Below are 21,354 nucleotides of genomic sequence, written 5' to 3'. Positions count from 1 at the left end.
AAAATAGAGAGAGAGGGGGAAAAAAAAAAAAAAAAAAAAAAAAGTGTTGTTTTTTTTTTTTTTCCCCCTCAGAGCGTGTGCTGTGGGTCCTGGCCCTCGCTTTCCCCTCCCCGCCCCGGGGTACCCGTGAGGGCGGGTCACCAGTCCCCAAACCCTCCCTTCCGCATGAAAACGACGCTCGTTGTTTCCCGTGACGCCGTCAGGGCGCCCGTGTGACGCCATCAAGCCGCGCCTCCCCCCCCCCCCCCCACCGTTCCCGCCCGCCCGCAGGCCGCCGCCATGGAGTCGAACAGGGACGAGGCGGAGCGGTGCATCGGCATCGCGCTGGCCGCCGCCAAGGCCAACCAGCCCGACAAGGCGCGCCGCTTCCTGGAGAAGGCGCAGCGCTTGTACCCGTCGCCGCGGGTCCGCGGTGAGCGCCGGGTGGTGTGTGTGTGTCTGTCTGTCGGTCTGTCTGTCGGGGGGGGGGGGTGGGGGGGGGTGGGAAGCAGGGCCTAGGCGGCCGCGCCTGACCTCTCACCCGCACCGCGCCTGCGCACTGCGCGCCCGGCCCTGAGGGGAGCGGGGCGCCGCGTCCCTCGTCCCCGTGGCCTGTCTGTCTGTCCGTCCCCGCCCCTCGGCCACTCCCGGCTTTCGTCGTGAACTGGGCGGGGGGTTTCTGTGAGGAGGGGGCGTTTCTGTGAGGAGCGGGGGTCGCTGCCCCGCAGAGGAGCGCGGTGGTTTTCGTAGTTCCCTCAGTTCTCGCTGCCCTGGCCGGCGGGCGGGAGCGTTCACCGCGAGGATGGCGGGGAAGGGCCTCGGCGAGGCGGGAGGGAGGGACGTTCTCGGTGGGGCTGCAGAAAGCCTCCCCCCTCTCCCGCAACTTGCCACCGGCCCTCAGCTCCGTCCGTCCGTCTGTCCGTCCGTCCCACAGAGGTGCGACCACGCAGGCCCCGTGGGAGCCTTTTTCTAGGATGGTCAAGTGTTGCTTCTCGCCTCGCGGGCCCCCGCGGATTGCCACGGCACAGCTGCCGCGGGTCGCGTCAGTGCACGTGAAAAGCGGCCTCCCTGCTCGAAGACCTTCGGCCGGTTTCACGGGGTGTTGAGGAATCATCTCACTTCCTGGAAGCTTGGTGGCGGACGTAAGCGACGTGTCACAAAAGCAACTGGGAAGTGGTTTGTCCAAGCAGCCAAACACAATTCTTTCTCCATCTGCACTTACGTTGCAGAAATTTGTGCGGAGGGCTGTAGGTATTTAGTTTTTTTCCTTTCTTTACTTGGAGCTTATCTGAGTTTTGATCCTTTGGGGGAGTTTTGCAGCTTGTCTGTCCTGCAGGGAGCCCAAAGCTCCCTGTAATCCTCTCTTTGGTTGCATGAGGGTCATTCCCGTTCCCTCAAATGTTGCGTATCGGCTTGTCATATGTACAGTGTGGTTTTCCTTCCCATTCAGAGTTTATACTTTTGTGAAATTACTGGGTAGAAGTGACTTTTGGAGGAAAAAGGCATGGCATAGCAGACAGAAAGGCTCACCCTGACAAGGATTGCTCTTCCTGAGGAGCTCCGCTGAGGCATGCACCAGAAAAGCAGGTCTGGATGACAGCAAGCATCAGTTTGCCATGTAAAGCAGTCACATTCATGTTTTGCCCCTAATCTTGTGGCCTGGGACAGGCAGAATAAAAGGTGGGCTATGTGTGGTTGGAGAACTGGAGCATAGGGGAGGAAAGCAGAGGAAAGGAGGGCAGCAGGGCAGGTTAATGTTAAATACAGTGTGCTAATTTGTGGTCAGACCCAACCAAGCTGTGGGTGCAAGTCTCGTGTCTGAGCCACTGTCTAGGGACCCCTCACTTGATGTCCTGCCGGTTGCTCGCCTGTGCACTCTGGCTCTGTAGTTGGGAAATGTTGCCAAAGTTCCCGCAGTTACACGATGATCCGTGAGTCTTTACGTAGTTTTTGTGCCCCTGAGAAATCTCTTTCTCCTGAGTTACACTGGGTTTGGCAACAGTCAGTCAGCGCTTTGAACTCTGACCCTGGCTGGGTCCTACAGGTGTCGTCAGAGGATCAGCAAAGGGTTTTGCAAGGGGATTTCAGCAAAAATCTTCTCCTGTGTAAACACAGCCGGACACGCCAGTATAGACAAAGTCCCACTGGTCACTTTTAAGCGGGAGTTTTGGAAAAATTAAAAGGAAGTTGAACAAGTGTTGGCTAATAAGCGAGGAAAAGTGATCCAAAGCACATGCTTGGTGGGGAGCTGAGTCAGCAGAGCTGAAAACTAACTCAGCCATCTCTGCTTCAGTAGTTTATGAATTTGCGCTGTGCTGTGACTGCACAGAGGACCAGCGCGTGGCTTTGGGATGCAGAAGCAATAGGACTGGGGCTGTAAAGCAGAGCAGGACTGAGCTGTGGCCATACGTGGACTTCCGTGGTTGGTTTGGGGAACCACACCACCAAAAATCTCTTGACAAGCTGTAGGGAACTGAGCCCAAAACAGCAAGAGTGGGGTGGGTGGAGGGGCAGCATCGCGACACGAAGTTTAAAAGTGCCCTGTTGGTTTGCTCCAGGTTTGGAAGGAACAAAAGCAAAGATTATAATTTTGTGAACACTCCAGTGGTGCAAATATGAGCGAGGGAAGGATTTCTTTTTCTGAAAGCCGAAATCCATGAAGCCCCCAAGCTCAAAAGCTCGTCCAGTGAGTTCCTGCTCGTTAGCCTGCTGTCATTTTTATCCTTCGTCCTGTAACAATTACCTGTATTGGCTGTTGGATTACCGAGCGGTTTTTTCTTGCCCCTACAAGCTCTGCGGGGCAGATAGGATATCTTGGCTCATCTCTTCGCCTGCAAGCGTTGTTTGCACTTACATAAAGAACATGATACCCCCATAGTGCAAGGTCTGTAATGTGCAATCTGCAGGAGGAGAAGAAACGTCCTTCTCGGTTCTAGGCTGTGGATAAAGGACTGCAAGCTCGTCAAGTTACTGATGCCTTTGTAAATAACGTTGTCTGGTTTTAATCCTATTATGTGTGCCTATTCTGCCTATTCTTTTTAATGGGGATGCAGTATATAAACTTCAGAAACTACAGGCGTGAAGAGATCTGTCCGATATTTCGTTTAAAAAAGGCAAAACCAGTTTGAAAAGATGGCGCTATCCAGCTGCTAGCGAAACGCATGGTGGAAAGATACTTTGGTGCTTGGGGGAGTCTCGGGTGGTTTCACAGTGTTGTCACCTGGGCAGTTAGGCCAGGCCTGAATGTTTGTCCCCTCCTGGCCAAAAGGATGGAGGAGAACGTCTGAGCGTTGCAAGGAGGAGGCCGCAGCCTGCAGCAGTTTATCCAATATGCACGCGCACTCCGCTTAAGAAAAGGGAAACTGAATTTATGCAATTCATATTCGGTAATTGAAAGAGAAGATGGTTTTCGCAGCTGCTTCTACACACATCGAATATGTAGGCAGGACAGCACCAGAGAGCAAAGCACCCTTCTGGCTCGTGTTACGGGTCCTATCGTGCTGCCAGCAGTCAGTGCTGCAGCTCTGTCCCCGAGAGGGGAGTGTCCCCGTGTGACTGACATCCCACAGTATTAATTTCTAAGCTCTCTAAAGATAAGGCATTGTCACATAATTTACCCAGCACGGTAGACTCTCAAAGGCAGAATGTGAAGAAGAATAACACGCTTTATAATATGCTGAGGAACAAATGTGGAAATGCTTTGCTGTTAAGGAGAAAGGTGGGGAAAAAAAAAAAAAAAAAAAGAATAAAGGACAAGGATGCGCCACTTTGGTGATCCACTGTGGCTCTTGGGCTGTCTGGCTGGGTCGGCCTGGGGTTCAGGTGGATGTTGTTGTGTTGGGAGAAGCAGGCAATATCTTCAGCAGTAGCCCCGCACATCTGGGCAAGAGGCAGCAGGAGTTCCTTGGGTGAAAAGGTGGGGGTCTTTCTGGCAAAGGGTGGGTGGGGTGTCCAAGCGGTGGCAGAGATGATGAGGGGCCTCTTTATGGGACAGCTGGAAGGGCAGATTGAGCTTGGCACTCTCTTAACTTCTTTCTTTTCATCTTTTTCTCGTTTCAGTTCTTCTTGAATCACTCAACAAGAATGAGCAATCAGCCAATGGTCAGTCCCAATCCAGGGAGTCCGCAAACCCTCAGTTCAAGAAAATGAGGGGAGAATTCCCGTCGGCCAACGGAGAGGCTGGTGGGGAGGCCCCCAAGGGCTACACTCAGGACCAGGTGGATGCGGTGAAGAGGTGTGTGCGCAGCTCCCCGTGGCTTCAGCCCGCAGTTGGTTTGAGTTTATTACGTGATACCGGTCTGTTTTTCACAGAATTGTAAAGATTTCAGCTTTGAAGCATACTGAGTGGGTTTTGACTGGCTGGGTGTTAAAAGCATACCTATGAGGATTTATAGCTACAGCAGCCCTGGGAGGCAGCTGGGTTGGGCCTACGAGGGATAAAATTTTCTCCCAAAGGCATGCACGAGGGCTAGAACTGTAGGCACGTAGGCCTCCCCCTGGCTGAGGTCCAAAGAGGCATTTTGGATGCATTCATCTCAGGGACTTCACATTCGTGTTTGCTTTAGTGTTATTCAGTAACGCTGTGAAAAATCCCATGTGCTCCTCGGATCCCGTAGGTGGAAGTCATGGCTCGTGGCTTGCGCAGGCAGCCCCACTGCTTCGAGCTTTGGTCTGGTAGCAAGTGGCAGGGCATAGCCTTCTTCCTCTCTCCTGATGATATTCTGCTCACGGTCTCTCTCAGAGCCCGACAAAGTAGAAACCCATCGCAGGGCACTTCACTCCATTAACATGATACACTTCTAAAGCTCCTGCTGGAAAGTCCCAGGACATGTTTATCCAGTCAACCGCTTTCCAAACCCTGTTTTCAAGTTGTTCTTTATTCCTTTCTACCGTGTACAAATACTGGAAGATGAAGGACTGAACTGCAGGCACAGTCACTTGGTAAACTTTGTTTAAGGTTATGGGCATGGTGTGAATTGTGCAAGAACAGCTCTGGCTACTGGACTATGTCATCCCTTTCTCCACAAACCCAGCCTGCTGTATTCTGTCTCCTCGAAGTCATGTGAGAAGGAGAAACCATCGCTGGGCTGTGAGTGTACCCAGAACGAACTGGGCTGCGCACACAGGCCTGGGCAGCTCCCTCTTTCTTCCTCTAGAATTCAGCTGATGTTATTTTTAGGTCTGCAAATTAATTGAATCTGTGGAGAGGCAGGGGGGAAGAGCCAGTAGCTCGGCTATCTTTCAGATCCTGGCCTGCCGTTTGTAGTCCCTCCCAAAGAGCTTCCAAAACGTGAGCGTGATGAATTTGAAGCTTGTTTGCCACTCACATTCCTTTGCGGGTGATATCATTGCCTGAGGAGAGGCCCTTCTACCTCTACTGGCTTGACTTGTTCGGTGAGAGTGTTTGTGTGCTAGTAACGCAGGCACAGCGGGAACGGGTCTGTGACAAAAATTGGGTCACCCGCTGAGGAGTTAGAGCTGAGTAAACCAGAGTTCACTGAACAACAGGGATCGAAACTGTGATGCGTGAGATGTTGCAGAGCTGACATAAGCAATGCAAAGTGGTTTTCACAGCTGAAACTAACTGCCCGTGGTTTCTCCCCTCTCTACTGGCAGGGTAAAGCAATGCAAAGATTACTATGAAATTCTGGGAGTAAACAGAGAAGCTTCTGATGAGGACCTGAAAAAGGCTTACCGGAAACTTGCACTGAAGTTTCACCCAGATAAGAACCACGCACCAGGGGCTACAGAGGCATTTAAAGGTAAAGAACATTTCCAACTTTGTGATTTGCCCTCAACTATCAAGCGGTGGGGCTAGCAAGGACTCTTAAAAACAATCTCACGAGTCAGGTAGAGTGAACTAAAGCTCCTCTTTGTAAAGTTGTCTCTCTTCTGAGCTGGTTGTATTATGAGCAAAGTATAAGCTTAAAATAATAAACAGAGCTTGGCACAGGTAGGATTCACCTCTGCTAGTCAGACAAGGAGAAGCTTTCCTTCCCTTTCTCCTAGCAGCCCTTCCTGCGTGTTGCTCCAGCCTCCTGCCACGCTGCTCAGGAGGAAATTCCCTCGGGATGTTAACCATCCTCTTTTCTGGAGAAATGCAGGAGCATTCACCTAGCAGGGAGGAGCTCCAAGTCCTGCAGCCATCCAGCATGAGGCAGGTGCTGGGGTGCACCTCCGTCTACTGACAAATCCATTAGAGACCCAGTAAGTTGTGTAGCACCAGGGGCAGCCATTGGGTTCACGAATCCCTCGAGAGGAACATTGCTGGGCACGCCAAATGGCAGGAAACTCATCTTCTTCAGAACTGGTATTTAGACTCTTCTACCCATTGAGCATTTTCAGGCAGCCAGTAGGCCCTCAGGTTTGTAAGCAAGCACTCAGCACCTGACCATTGCGAAAAGCTGCGGGTGGAATTGGTGGGTAGAAACCCCGGGTGAAAATTTCTAGGGCAGAACTGAGCCAGCAGTACAACTGAACCCAGCCAGGCCTCAAAAAAGGTCACCAGGAAATTCAGTTCTGCTTCAAAGAGCACAATGCTCAGGGCCTCTCTACAAAGGGGTAGAAGATACCTTATAACTGGAGTAATTTTCCAAGAGAAGTGCTACTGCTTGGAACATGTAACCCCATTTTTCCTTGCAAGCTGCCTAAGTTTGATTTATCGTCGTTGAGCTAAATGCAGAACGTCTCGATGCCGATTGTACAGCACTGCTTTTGTAGTGCTGAGCCATTTAAATAGTGTGGTCTGACTCTGGCCATCTTGGGAGAGAAATGCCTGAGGCTCCTGCTGGAGCAGAGAGCAGGGCTAGCCTGGTGCGTGTATATTGATGCAGTATTCAGGTAAGCTTCTAGTAGACATGAATTCAGCAGTAAAAGTCTTATGTAAGGTTTGTTCAAGTCTCTTAAGACTTATATCTATAAGAGATAAGTGTGTTGCTGTTAGCAAATAATGAGCTGACCCCCAGCTACTTGGGAGGGCCTATCTTAGTAGGGGGGCCAGATTAAAGAGTGAGCGTCTGCAGACGTCTATCTACGCCACATCTGCAGCAAGCCGCTGTTCAATCCTTGCTAAGTGGCGAAAGGCAGGTTTCTTCACTTGTAATCCTAAATAATGATATTTGCTGAGGGCTTTGACAGGAGTTACGTGCCAGAAGTCGTGCGTTAAGCAAGGTGCCCTTTATCCTCCACTGCAGAGCTATCTGCTCTCGGGTTATCTCTCCTCCTAGCCTTGCCTCCTTGGCTCCCCCATCCCTCAGCCCCCGAGCTCAGCTCCTAGTTTGCAGGGCTCGCTGAAGTCCAGCTGTTTGGATCCAGAGGGTGAAACGTGCACTGCTTATGAGGATTTTAGTTAATTTTTTCTTACATGGATATATGAGCTGGAGTCTGGGCTTTCATCTTCCCAGTGACAGCTGATAAAGCATTAGGTCTTGTCCTGAGACCTTGTCTCGGTCCATAGTTGCAGTTGGCTGCAGTTTGTCTTGTGGCAGATTTGCATCACTACCTTTGGCTGACATTGGAAAAAAAGGGTTGAACCTGGCTACTTTGAGCTAAAACCCTGATTTGGGATGAGGTGTTTCTTGGGCTTTGTCAGCAGAAAGTCAGACAATGAACAGAACCCTGAAGCACTCTATTTTCGTTGCCTAACTGCACAGTTTGAAAGAGCAAGCTAATATCCTGAGAGTCAGTCCCTGTCGTCCAGCTTCCTTGCTTGGTTGTAGAAATGTTTGCTCTGCGTGCACTTACTATAACCAAGAAGGAAACAAGTGTACTGACATGACATGCTCCACACTCCGAATCTCCAGTCCAAGAAGAAACGGTGTGCCTCGATCCGACTGCGGGGAAAATGTTAAATCTCGGAGTTAATCTCCTCCAAAGGGCGTTTATCTCCCTTGTTTATCACTTCTGCCCCTGCCTTCTATACACCAGTCTACTGCCATGAATATTTTTGCCTCCTTGCAACACAGGGAGGAGAGAGGGTAGGCTCTGCAGTCACGCAGGGAGGCTCTTGGGTCCGTTGGCACAAAGGGGAAGTGGTAAGCTGGAACTTGTTGAGAGAGAAGTACAGAATTAGGAGGGTGGCAGGCAGACGTTCTGCTAGAAAGGCTCAAACGTGCTGAGCTTGGAAAGAGAGGGATGTGAGGAACTGGCAAGGGTGTAGTTCCAGTACATTTCCACCGTCACAGGCACTGGTTAACAGTCCTTGTAATTATGCACCTTACTTCTGGCATCTGGAAATTTTGAAATTCATAGCTGACAGACACGACTTCCAGCCAAAGTTTCCTTACTAGCTGTTACGGGAGGCTTTGAGGTCTCTTTCAGTGATCTAGCCTGTATTTAAATTCTCAGCAGTTCTGATTTTAGGCTATGATATTGAATTACCTCAGTAATTCAATATCATAGCCTAAAATTTGTCAAATCGTATTTTCCTATACAGCTGCTTACGGCTGAAGGATTTGAGCATTAGTTATTCAAAGGAATAACAAGTTTAATTAAGCGAAACACGTAGCTGCTCTACGACCAGCATTTCCTTCTCAATTCATAGTTTCATACATCTGAGAGGGTTTCTCTAGGGACATACACTGAATTCATACCAGTCATATCACAGCTTCTTCATTTGAATTAATTAAGGCCTTTTCCATTGAGCCTCTTGGTGTGGTTTCCTTCTGTCTGTGTTTGCCAGAGAGACGTGCCAGGTACCAGTGCTGCGCCGCTGAAGTAGCCTGTTGAAAAGACACGGGTAGTCGAGAACCTCTTTTGTGTAATGAGAAAGGCAAGTCCTGGCAGTTTGCAGGGCTTAAATGTATTATCCGTAGAAGAAAGGAGCTAATCGCTTCCGTATTGTCCATATTTCAGCCATTGGTAATGCGTATGCAGTATTGAGCAACCCAGAGAAGAGGAAGCAATATGACCAATTTGGAGATGAGAAACTCAACCCTGCTCGGCACGGACACAGTCACTCGGACTTCCACCGTGGGTTCGAGGCAGACATCTCCCCTGAGGACCTCTTCAACATGTTTTTTGGTGGTGGCTTTCCTTCTAGTAAGCACGTTAAACTTAATTTCTTGAATGGGACCCGATACTTTTGACAGGGCATCAGTGCAGTAGCGATTTATTTGGCCGTGAAAGGATTGCTGAGTTTGATGAGAGAGAGTTGTCCTTCACACATGACCTAAACACCTAGAGTTTTCTAAGTTGTTCAGATGGGCACTTGGAGAGCTCGGCATCCAGCAGGTAATGCCATCAGAGCTGCACTTCTTCCCAACTTCAGGTATTTGTTTGTGTGCTGACAATGTTGGCCGTTATTGGGTTGGCTTGAACGTTAGAAGAAGAAATGACTCGTTTTAAGGCTAGCTGTAAAAAGAATCCTATTTTGAAGACGACTTTTCTGCCTGGTGGTTTTAAAAGTTAAATCTTCTCATCAGAACAAACTGTGGTAATGCCTGGGCCTTGTTCTTGATCTGTATCTGCTCTGCCACACAGCTGAAGCGGTTTCTCTGAGACCAGTGTCCACTTCCTTCTTTCCATTGTGTCCCATAAAAAAGAAGAAGGTGTTCTTTCCAGAGGATAATTTACACCTCTTGAATTGACAGGATACAGATTTAATCTTCTGTCCACAGCGCTGATCATGGTTTGGGTAGCAGGGAAGAACAGAGTGACTGTTCCTTCACTTGATCAGTTCCAATCAAAAAGACACAGATTTAATACCAGGATAAGAGTATTTTAGAAGTCTCCCTCGTATTTGCTCTAGTCGTATTTGGCTGACAGTGGAGGCAGTGGTTATTTGACCTCTGTGGACCAACTTGGAAAAATAAATATTTTTGTTTCAATGGAGAAGATTTACTCTGGTAGCTCTTTCCTGTCTGATATGTAAGAATTAACACAGTAACGTCAAGTACTTGCAAAGGCATCTTGAAGCCCTTTGCAGCATTCATGTTCTGCCTGTCAGAGAGGTAAAGCTGCTCCAGTAAAAACAGCAGGTTGCTATTTTAGCTCACTCTTTTTTTCCTTTCCCCACTGTCCCAAGAGAATTCAGGACTGCCTTCTCAGCCAGTCTCCCTTTTCAGCTGTAGTTTTGACATTTAAAAGAACGCATGGAAGAGCTCTGTTTTTAGGGTGGAAAAACTACCAAAATGATTTATTTTTGTAATTGGTTTTAAGCTAAAGGAAATTCAATTAGAAGCGAGGAGGCCTGTATAAGGTATTCTCTCTACATAGCTGACCCTGCTTTCAGCAGGAGGTTGGACCTCCTGGGGTCACTTCCAAACTGAATTTTCATATGATCCTACAAAATGCTGTAGACGGATCTCAGTGCCCGCCACCAGTTCTCCTTCGGGCATATCTGCTCAGTACACCTTAGGAATACTCCTTTTTCAGCTGCAACTTATATAGCTCGTTTTGTAAACGTTGGCTTCAGGTAACGAATAGAATTTTTTTGTATGAATTCTTCAATCAGTCTCCTGTGGTGTCCCCTACCCACTGCGCCCTAAAGCTACAGCCAGCTCTGTCAGGACAGCGTGATGGAGTGGCTGGAGCCCGGGGCTTCGGCCCTGTGGTCCGCTGGCCAAAACCATGGACGTGCACCCTGTGCACTGGGACACGTGCAGGGGTCTCGGGCATAGCCCAAGTCTGCCAAATCACCGTTTCACTGGGACATCCCAGCTCCGGCCTTGGAGCAGCCCCGCCAAGCAGATGTGCTGTCCTCCCCCCAGCTCTGAACTGGCTGCTGTGCTGCTGGCTGCGTGAGAGCGGTGGGAACGGCAGGCCAGAACGACATGTGAGCACAGGGTGGTTTCCCTTACAATCTCTACGTCCTCGTATCTTTGCTGAGTGTGGCCCAAACCAAAGGAACAGATCAAGCCCATTCTGGGTTTAAAATTCCTGAATTTCCTGTTATTTGTTATCACACGGTCTACATTTTTCTGTGGTGTTTTTATCGGTGAGGCTGACGTGGAGCATGGCCACCTTCTCTGTTTCCTCCTGGCCAGCCAGCACCATCTGACCTGCTCTGACTTTTGTGTAACAGGTTTTTTTTTGCCTGTAGGTAACGTTCACGTATACAGCAATGGCAGGATGCGATATACCTACCATCAGAGGCAGGACAGACGAGAACATCAGGGTGACGTAAGTGGAGAACAGGCAGGGGGCTGGGAGTCTAAAGGTTTTTCTGGTACGTGAATTGCAAGCTAGTTGGTGTGGCGGTCTTGTGAAACAGTCCTGCTTGTTTCCACCTCCCTGAACAGAAAGCTGGAGTCGTGGGAAGTGAGCTGCCCTCAGAATTTACACCAAGTCGCTGTTTAATTTACTGGTGGTTGTTCTCCCGGGACTCTCATAGCTGTCATCCAGTGGGGAAAATGCTGGTCTGTCTTGAAACAGTGCCGCCTTGAAATAAGACTGCACCAGTAAAGTGTACTTGTCTTTACCACAGAATAAACGTTTCTTTTATGATTTAATTCTGTAATTTTAAAAGGTAAATCCGCTTTTCAGATAATACGGATACCTGTGGCTCCTCCCAACATGAACTCATTCTCCCTTTTATTCCAGTATTGAAGATGGGGTGGTTTTAATCTGTGATGCTTAAGTAACCAAGGAAGGGACTTTATAGCACGAGCCATTTTTTTGCTTTCCCATCACAGAAAATCTAAGTGTATTTCCAGCACTCCAAGCCCTCTGGTCTAGGGAAGTGAGAATGAGGGAGTTACTGTTTAAGAGACCAGGGTTATGTATTGAAGATTACTATTTTCTGGGGATAGCCAATTATATTTTTTTTTAAACAAACAAACAAGAACTTCCTGAATATTTTTTCTCAAGCTTAAAGGGGAAAGTGTATCCTGCTGGAGCTGGAGGGAGCTTAGGGGGTGAAGTAGAGGGGGAATTACTTTCATCTGACGCCGAAGAGGGGAGAAGGCTTTCCGTAAAACCAGTTCTGCTCACTAGCACAAGCAGGACAGAAACCACATATGCTCTAGAAAAAACAGAATAAGGGCACAAGGCTTTTGAAATTTACCCCCAGGGTTCCCCCCTGTCAGTCCCCTCTGCCCTTTGTCACATCTGGAGAAGGGGCAGCGGGTTTGGACCTTTGGAGTCACACTGCCTTTTCTGGAGGGGAACTGGGGGCTGGGATTCCCCCCAGTTACTCAGGGGTGCCTCCTGAGCCAGATGCCTGCAAAAAGCAGGAGAACTGAGGTTGTGTTAGGGCTGGGAGGGAGAGGGGTGCTGTGGGATCCTCGCATACAAATATATGGGTGCCACTCCACTGTGTGTTTCTGTTCCTTCAGGGTGGCCTTGGGTTGTTTGTCCAGCTGATGCCTATCCTCATCCTGATCATCGTGTCTGCCCTCAGCCAGATGATGGTCTCCAGCCCACCCTACAGTTTGAGCCAGAGGCCGTTAGTACCCGTTACTCTAAAATTTATCCATCTGGGGAGAGGGGTTGGGTTCTGCAGGGCAGGGTGGCATGATGGGTAGGAATCTAGGCTCTCTGGTTTTCCTGTCTTTTTGGGTTGGTTTATTTTTTTTTTAATTCATTATTACACCATTGCTTTTGCTGCCAGATGTCTTGCAGATCAGCGAAGGCCTCCTGCTTCTCAAACAGGTCTCAGGATGGAAGGTGTGGGAAAGGTTGGAGGGTGCTCGCTTGCCTAAAGGAGGATGTTCTTTGACAGGGACTTTCTGCAGCCCATACCCATAGCTGAGGGTGTCTGTCCTAGAAAGGGACAGGCAAAATGACTTTGAGAGGCTGTGGCCCAGCACTAAGATCCCATGTGCAGAATGAATTGAGATGTAGAGTTAAACTGGGGTGTGAAAAACAAGAGCCAGATCTGCTCTTTGTGAAAGCCTCAGTTTATGCCTGCTACAAAGCAGTAGAGGAAGAGAGAAAGGAATGAAAGACACTCCCAGAGAAATCCCCTACTTTTGAACTCCAGTCTTGCCATGAGGTAGCTATGGCCAGACGTTTACTACGCAAAATCAAAGCTGTTTCGTTCTAGATCCTGTGGAAATGCCCTGGGCTGCTGCCTTGGCTGGCAAATGAAATGAGTCTGTTCTTTACGCACTTTGCAGTGCCAACAAAGAGTGAGAAAACGGGCTTGATTTCTGGCTGCTTGCATCATTCTTGACAAAAGCTTAGTGTATTTTCTGTGGATGTTCCTTAGGTGTATTTAAAGAGGGTAGACTTGGTTACAGGCAGCGTGCACTGTTTAGTTTCACAGATGACAGCGTTTGCGACTGATGATGTTAAATACTATAAAACCCAGCCTAGCTGTTGGGTCCAAGGTGAAGACTACGATGTTAGTGCTTGGTTTTGAAGAGGGCACAGTTAAGCGTTATTCGGAGACGCTAAAGAGTAGGGATGTGATTTCTGCAGTTGATATCAGGACTGTAAAGTCAAGCGTTACATATGTGCCCCAGTGTGTTTTATACTGGTAAAGAGGTGGTTTGTGGGGCGCCAAGACGTTCAGCGGAGGGCAGCTTGTAAGTCGGCAGGGATCTGTTTCCAGCCTCGTCAGCTGTCAGAGGAAAGCCACCCCCCAGCCCCGGGTGTTTCTCTGCCGCTCGAATCCCCGATCCCCGTGCTGCCCCTGTCTCTGCCTGCTCAGGTAGCAGGCAAGCAAACCCAGTTTGAATTTCCCAGTTTGAATTCGGACGAGAGCGGCGAATGAGCTGACCCCCAGCCCTCGGTCAGCCCTTCGGAGTGAGCGGGGCACCTCAGCTGAGCTGATCAACGGGAGCAAAAGGCGAGCTGTGCCTGCAGGCGGTGCTGCTGGCTCGCTGGTGCGGGCAGCCAGGCCCCTTTTTACTGCCTGGTGTGGAGGGGCTTGGCTGGCGCCCAGCGGAAACCCGGGGCTTGCCGCGCTGAACTCGGCGAGCAGGAGGCGAGAAGCTTTGGAACCTGGTGAGGTGTCAGTGGCACAGGGAGATTTTAATGCCACTTCCTGATAGCGAAGCTATCGCTGCGAGAGGTAGAGCACCATTTGTCACTCCGCTACCTTTGTAAATCTGTTCCAAAAACCAGCTTTCTGCTGAAAGGCCTGTCTGGCTGCGGGCCTGACTGTGCCACCCTGCTTTGCAATAAGACCTCATGGAATTTGCCCGACTTAATGGCACGTCTCACTTCAGGTGGCAGGTTTCTCGCACCAGGTCCAGCCCTCATTTTCATGCTTTACACTCAAGCGTGCTGCTGGAGCTCTGTGAGCTCAAATACTCCTCCTTTGAGAGCACGCTTTGTAGCCTCTGTAGTTCATCTTTACGCAGAAGAGGAATATGAACTTTGGGAGAGCTTAGGGCTCTGTCTCGACAGGTAAAATAGTGAGCCGAGCTTCTTCCAGACTGCATTTCTGCCAGCAGGCACTGCTGGAGACGCGTTAGCTTTTCTCTCAGAAAATGCCAAGAGAGCTTTTTGGTTGTGTTCGGTCTATCCGGTTACCCACCGCTCGTCCCGGAGTGCTGGACCTTGATGAAACGTGCAGGAGTCTTTGAATCACTCCTGTAAACCCTGATAAGAGACTGAAGGGCGAGCCGGGTGAGTTAATGTTTATACCTGGCTTAAGAATCAGGCTCACTTTTAATGCAGCAGCCAGCTGGTATTTATTAGGGGGAACTCTGGGCACGTCTCCAGGTGGAGCTGTTCCTGACGAACGCAGCGTTTGGGCACAGGTCCTGTGTTAGAGCCTGCAAACATGCCCCGGTGCGTAACTCCGGGTTTGCCAGAGTGCTGGGGAAAATAAGTACACCGCTTTTTCTGAAATGCAAATCCACGGGGGTAGGGTGAGAAGTTCCCTTCTAGGAAGTGCTTGCTGTACTAGTTGGCGCAGGCTCCGGGGCAGAGCGGGTCTGATTTTGTCCTTGCAGCACCAGCGTTGGTCACAGCACGTGACGTGGGAGAGGAAGCTGACGCTCTTGGGGTTAGCGGATCTCTTGGCAGAGGGGACCGGGTTCGACCGAGGGGCAGCCTGGCCGGGCGAGGGGGGGGTGGCCCGGGCTCTGCCCTCCCCTCGGTGCTGCCGTGCTCCTCTGCGCAGGCACTCTTCTGCCTTGCTGCCTGCTCTCGCCCCGCGGGCACCGGCCTCCGAGCTTTGTAACCATCCTTGGGGCTCACTGCCAAAAGCAGATGACGGTGTCGTCAGCAAGGAAATTGCAGAGAGATTTAATTAGTGCTGAAAATTCTAATGAACACTTTATTTTAAGCGGGTTTAGGCCTTGGGCAGTCTGCCTCAGAGTTATGTCTGTATTCAGAGTTCTGCCCACCTAACTAGAGGCCTGGCAGGTTTTCTCTCCCTGTGCTGGCGTTTCATTTCCACCAGAAACGCTTCTCCATTCCAAACCTTCGAGTCTGTGGGTGCTTAGGAGCGACGTGCGTTCTCAGCGGTTCGCTGTCGTGTGGCACGCTGTGCATTACAAAGGGCTGGGAGGATTTTGCTGTGCCCTTGGAGCGTGTCCTACACCACCGTTCTGCCTCTTCTCTCTGAACTAGGTCTGTGGGTCACATACACAGGAGAGTGACAGAGCACTTGAAAGTCAGCTACTACGTGTCTGAGAACTTTGCAGACGAATACACGGGCACAAACCTGAAAAACGTTGAAAGGAGCGTGGAGGACGACTACATTGCAAACCTTCGAAATAACTGCTGGAAAGAGAAGCAGCAGAGTGAGTAGTGGGGAGTCAGGAGCCGGGGGTCTTGGCTGCTGCACAGGGTGGGCTTTGGAAAGGTCTTTAACTGGGAGCTGAGTTATGCTAAAGTTATACTTTAGCACGGTGCGAGCACATTTCCTGCATTGTTGGCTTGTTTTTTTCCTACCGGTGACTTTGTGACAAATCCAGTGTGGGGTTTTGTTTTTTTTTGTTTTGTTTTGTTTTGTTCTGGTTTGGTTTTTTAATGCTGCTGTAGAACTGGTCAGACAGGAGTTGTGCCCCAGAGGTTCCACTGCCCTGTCAGTAGGATATCTCTGATTTCCAGCGAAGGGGAAAGGTTGCACCCATCTGCTTTTCAGGGGGCCACCGCTAGCTCTCTGTAATATCTTAGTTATTCGGGGGCCGTGTCTGAAAGCCTGCTGCCTGTGGTGTCCTCCGTGAGACGCAGAGGCGGGCCCTGCCGTGTTCCTGAGGCTCTCTCTGGGATGCACGAGCTGTCAGCAGACGTTACACCCATCCTGTCCTCCTAAAGGGCATTTCCTCAGCCTCATCCTGTGCTTCATCTCGCCTCGAAGGACTGGGGGTGCTCAAAAGCCCGTGGTGGGACGCGGCCCGGCGGGTGGGTCTCCTTCCAGGTCGCGTTCGTAACGCCGAGCTTTTCCCTTTGCAGAGGAAGGCTTGTTGTACCGGGCACGCTACTTCGGAGACTCAGATCTGTACCAGCGAGCACAGAAGATGGGCACCCCCAGCTGTAGCAGACTGTCAGATGTTCAAGCCTCTCTGCACGGATAGTCACCGCCTGCCCGCTCAGCAGAGGTCTAAGTACGAGCCGGTGACACTTCCCCCGGCAGCAGAGTGGGGCACGATAGTGCTTGTCATACTTAAATCCCTCTTGGCGACACAGATCTTCACGACTCTCCTCTGGATGCACACACGTCACGGGGGGGGGGGGGGGGGTACACACACGCCCCGCCCCGCCTCCGTCAAGCGTACCACTCGTTAAATCGGGAGATTGCTTTTGTTTGGTTTGCACGTCGGCACCCTTGGCTCTCTGCAGGCTCGCTGTTTTCTCGGGCACTGCGCGTGCCCGGGTCTCTAGGAACAGAGCAAAAGCCCCCCGGGCCCGTTGGCCACCCAGCTGAGGTCCCGTTCAGCTGCGCGCTCGCTGCGGCGGCCGTGCGCACCGCGGCTGGTGGGGAGGGTGTTACCGGCCGGGGCAGCCAGCCGCCACGTTCTAATGAACCTGGGTTTGGTTTGCTTTATTGTCTGTTGGACTGAAAAAGCTCTTACCCCCTGGCACCTGAAGCGATCTGGTGACGGGGAACGGACTCCCACCAAACAGGTGTTCCTTCCCCCACCCCACCCCTCGCCCCGTTGCCTCCCATCACACTCCAGGAGAGCGAAGCGAATGGCCGGAGTTCACAGCAGGCTGTAGAAGCAACTTAGTGCATGAAACTGGGAATCAAAAGTAAAAACAGCTGAGGGGGAGTCCGGAAGACTTGGGGGTCGGAGAGCTTGAGTTAAAGCGAGCTCAGCTAGCGTGCGTGAGGCCGGGTGTGCTGCGACACGGGAGAGCGGCACGAAAATAACGCAAAAAAAAAAAAATTGGCAAAGAGTTTGGAGTCCTTTTTCTGCTTAATTATCCGGGCTGATTTCACATACCAGATACTGCTGGGATGGCTGCAAAACAGACCGGTCCCTTCTACCACAAAATTATTCGAAAACAGGGTTTCTATAGAAAATCTATTTCTGAAGGTGGAGCTTGCACCAAGCGTTAGTTGTATGGGCACCACTTAGGCTTGCAGAGACTTCTCGGGGGCGTTGGACATCTAGCTGCTTGATTTGTAGACACAAGTGAGGAGGTTTAGCGGGGAAGTTTTTGTGTGGTTTTTATTTTCCTTGCCATGGGGAGGGCATCTGAAATTTTGGCCTTTAAAGCAAATCCTTTGGGTCGCGTTCGGCCTTTTTTTTTGGGGGGGGGGTGTATCCCGTTTTTGGAACCATTCTTGCCTTGATACACCCACTCTCTTCATTTGATAACTGCGCCTCTTCTTTCACCGTAGACCGGCATTAATTGCCTGCTTTTCTTTAATTCCTTCTCTGTACCCGGGGCCTGAAAAGAGAGCTGCTCTTAGGCAGAGAGCCCGCTGCGGATTGAAAGAGTGCAACTGAAAAAGCTGCTGCCTGTAATGGGGGGAGGTGGGAAAAGGGGGAGGGACGGTGACGTGGGATTGTCTGGAGACTGACACCGCTGCCGCTTTTGTTCCCAGACCCTTGAAATGCCTGAAGACTCTTGGTGAAGCGCGCTGAGCTGAGGTGACAGACTTGCTATTTAAACGAATCAAACCTTCTCTTAAAAACGGATTTGGAGAATTAGCAACGCACAACTGCCCTCTTTCTTCTCTCTGTCTGCCTCCGCCGTTCGACCCACATCCCGGGCAGCGAGTAGGACAGGAAATCGTTCTCCTCCCTCCCTCCCTCCCTCCCTCCCGACACCGGCAGCGTGCGACAGTCTCGTTGCTCCTGGGATCCCACAACCCCGAGAACAGACGCGTAGAGTGTAGAATAACACAAACTAACGGCAGAAGTCGTGAAGCAGAAGGAGACCCTTTGTGACCACGCTGGTCACTGCTGACGGAGAGAGAAATTGGACGATTTGGCGATAAAAGAAAACTTTAAAACAAAAAAAAAGAAAATATAATCTATTTAGAATTAATTTATAGCTGTATATATGTTGTACTTTTAAACTATGCAGGGGTTGGATGATTAAATTATTTTGTTTTCTGCCCGGTTTGTTAAACAGGGAAGCGGGAAGGTTCTTCCCAGGGTGTCTCGCTCTGCAGCGCTTTCCTGCCTGGCACACTAGAACAAGAATCACTTTGCAGTTACGATGTTTTGCTTTCTGGAGGACAGCGGCGTCCTGCGGCTAGGGATGTAGGTACCTGCCTTTTAGGTTTTCAGAAAAGAAATTCCAAATCCTTAGAGGGTAACAAAGAAATGGGGGAAACTGCCCAGATTTGTGGTGTGGTTCTGCAGCGTTGGCAGAAGCCGCAGCGGGTCAGCTGAGCCCCGACGTTGCGCTGGGTGATGGGAAGGATTGTCCTGGATGGTTTTTGCTCGTCAGTCGTTGGGTTTAGTTGTGCACGTAACTTCTTTTTTTGCAGAGTCTGCTTTAATTTTGCCTCGTAATCAGCGTGTGGCGTTCGTTCTGTACAGAGGGCTTTCCCACGAGCCGTCTCCCTTTGTTGGTTTTTTTTTTTGTGTGTGTCCTCCACTTGGGGTTCCTCACCCACCAGCACTCCCGTTCGCAGCGTGGCCGTGGCCTTGACACCCTATCTCTAAGCGTTTCCTAGAGACTTGTAAAATACTGCTAATTCATAAGAAACGGAGCTTTCTATTGCTTCTGTTGAAAGAAGTTTGGCCGGGGGAGATTGGAGGGTGCGCTTGATCTCTCCTCAGACCCCGCCCGAGCTCTGCAGCGCGCCCCTCCCTCGATCGCCGGCGCGCAGGACCGGTGGTGGGAGGGTGCCCGAGGTTAGGAGCCAGCTCTTCGAAGCAAAGCCAGCACGAGCAGAGCTACCTTCTGTGGAATAAACTGGATTTTTTTTTTTATTATTTTTTTTTAATTTTCCTGTTGCTCTGCAGTTCGCTTTTGTCTAAAGACATTTCTAGTGAGAACCGTCCCCCCCCACACACTCAGGGGAATGAATCAAAAGCGCGGTGGCTCCTGGGTGGGGTGGCAGGGGCTGGAAGAGGTGAGAAGTAAGCTGGTTTTATTCCTTTTCTCATTAGGAGTCCACGTGCTCTGTCCTCGGCTGTTTATTTATTTTGCAAAATAGTAGCCCTCCCATTAACAGCGAGCCTTATCCCGCAGCCACCATGACTTGGACCTGATTTTAAGGGGCTTTTTTTTTTTTTTTTTTTTTTTTAAATAAAATAAAATAAAGATTCCTCTGCTTCTGGAAGGAATTGGATGGAAATACAGCATTTGGAAATAGCTCTTAATAGAGGCCCGGGCTAGCCAGCACGAAGAGATCACGGGGAGGGGGTACACGTTTGCAGCAGGTGCTGAACGTCTTGCACAACGGCGGCGTTCCTCGCCCAGAGCCTGCCCGCCAAAACCTTTTACTTTTTTTTTTTTTTTTTTTTGAGTAGTTACCCGTGGTTAATAACGAGCGAGAAGGCGTAGATCCTAACGGCTGCTCACAGAGGCTGTATCTCTCGATTTAGAATTAATTATACAATTGTACATCTATAAATAAATGTTTATAACGTGGACGGCTCCGGCTGTGTTGGCGCCCCGCAGATCCGTCACCTCTGGTTTTACAGCTCCTCCCTTCACACCGCCCTCGTGGCGTCCACGCGAGGCGCTCGGTGGATGGAATTTGGTGCCTGTGCCAGCCAGCCCGGCGCTCCCGGCGCGGGAGAGGGCAGGACGAGGACGGGACGGAGAGGCGGCGGTGCTCCCGGAGTTAGCCAGGTGACCGTTCCCCGGCCCCGGGAGGCGTTTGCTTCAAACTGGGTCCTGCTCCCAGCGGGATGCCTCATGCTTTTGGGGGGGTGGGGGGGGGGGGGGGGTGGCATTTGAAGCCGTTAGCCGGGTCTCTGGCGTCCCCTGGCCGAGCGCTTTTGGGGGATGCTTTATTCTCACCATCCCAGCAGCATTCTCCCAGCATTTTCGGGGTCCCGGGCTGGGCAGGAAGGCTCGGGCTGCCTTTGTCCTGAGCAGAAACGCCAGCTCAGACCTGCTTCCCCACGGCAGCAGCTCAGAAACCACCGGCTCTTGGCCCAAAACTGAAGCGGGGGGGGGGTGTGGGGGGGTACCACCCGCCTCCAGGGTTGGATTTGGGGTCCGGTGCTCCCAAACGAGTCTTTTTTTTTTTTTTTTTTTTCCCCAAATTTCCCCCTCCTTGGGGCAGCAAAAGGCTTTTCCTGCAGCACCCGGCGCAGGCTTGACCCCGCCACCCTTCCCCTCCCCAGCCCCACGCACCGAAGGGTTGGAGGTTTGGGAGGGGGTTCGGGTTTTTTTCCCCCTTTTCCTTCTTTTTTCTTTCCCCCCTCCCTCAAAAGCCAAGGGTCACATCACTTCCATTTCCCCTCAGCGCTGCGTTCCGGGCAGCGGCGGTGAGTCAGCCCCGCCGGCCTCTCGCAATACCGGCACCGGCACGCCGCCCGGGAGAGCCCGGCATGAACCAACACCCCCCCCCGGTGCCACCACCACCAACCCCGCTCCCTTTTTTTAAAATTCCGCAGTCGGGTGCATCCACACCTCATTTTTTTGGGGTGGTTTTGCCACAGTTTGGGTCGTTCCTAGCCCCGAGCTGTGGGAGAATTGATGGTCTGCGTTTTGGTCCCTGCCTGCTCATCAAAGGTGCGGTCAGTTCGGGCTCCCCATTAGCTCCTTCCCCACCCAGCAGCTCATTAACCCAAGCTTTTAATTGAGGCAGCAGCCAGAGGAAAGGAGCCAGCAGGTGAAGGCAGGTGCCCCACAAGCATCCTCCAGGTAGGTAGCGAAGGGAACCCCGCTTCTCTCCACGATCGTTTTTGGCAGCAAAACCTGAGGGTTTAGGCACCACCCCTGGGATTTCAAGCCTCCTTTGCCTTCTTCCTGCTGAAGCCCCCAAAATCTCCCTTTCCCCGCCACCAGGATGGCCCCCGGGGAGCCCCAGGGTCGATGCAGATGCCGCAAATAGCCCCACTGCCGCCTCCCGGGTCCCAAAATACAGCTCTGCCCGCCCCCCTGCCCCGG

General features: G+C 51.1%; 1 protein-coding gene across 2 annotated transcripts; it reads left to right on the top strand.

The window, feature by feature from the left end:
- Positions 1-120: 120 nt before the first annotated feature.
- Positions 121-19,881, top strand: DNAJB12 (DnaJ heat shock protein family (Hsp40) member B12). Of its 2 annotated transcripts, none has more exons than XM_042788547.1 (9): positions 121-412; positions 4,039-4,213; positions 5,596-5,741; positions 8,833-9,018; positions 11,021-11,100; positions 12,255-12,364; positions 15,448-15,620; positions 16,276-16,421; positions 17,876-19,881. In XM_042788547.1, the coding sequence occupies exons 1-8, from the start codon at positions 280-282 to the stop codon at positions 16,395-16,397; spliced, it is 1,125 nt and encodes a 374-aa protein (XP_042644481.1). In that variant the 5' UTR covers positions 121-279; the 3' UTR covers positions 16,398-16,421; positions 17,876-19,881. The 2 variants fall into 2 exon arrangements, with proteins under 2 accessions (XP_042644481.1, XP_042644472.1); XM_042788538.1 differs by having other exon boundaries at positions 16,276-16,427.
- The last annotated feature ends 1,473 nt before the right edge of the window (positions 19,882-21,354 follow it).

The sequence above is a fragment of the Tyto alba genome, unplaced genomic scaffold (assembly GCF_018691265.1).
Source record: "Tyto alba isolate M040663 unplaced genomic scaffold, T.alba_DEE_v4.0 Super-Scaffold_1, whole genome shotgun sequence".
Lineage (NCBI taxonomy): Eukaryota > Metazoa > Chordata > Aves > Strigiformes > Tytonidae > Tyto > Tyto alba.
Note: the sequence above shows the minus strand (reverse complement) of the source record. Positions and strands in the feature narration are given on the sequence as shown.

Bases quoted from the DNA above. Each gene is read 5' to 3' on its own strand.
- DNAJB12 (XM_042788547.1), top strand. From the start codon at position 280: ATGGAGTCGAACAGGGACGAGGCGGAGCGGTGCATCGGCATCGCGCTG. The intron at 4,214-5,595 runs GTGTGTGCGCAG...CTCTACTGGCAG, and splicing joins CAGGTGGATGCGGTGAAGAG to GGTAAAGCAATGCAAAGATT. The intron at 15,621-16,275 runs GTGAGTAGTGGG...TTCCCTTTGCAG, and splicing joins CTGGAAAGAGAAGCAGCAGA to AGGAAGGCTTGTTGTACCGG.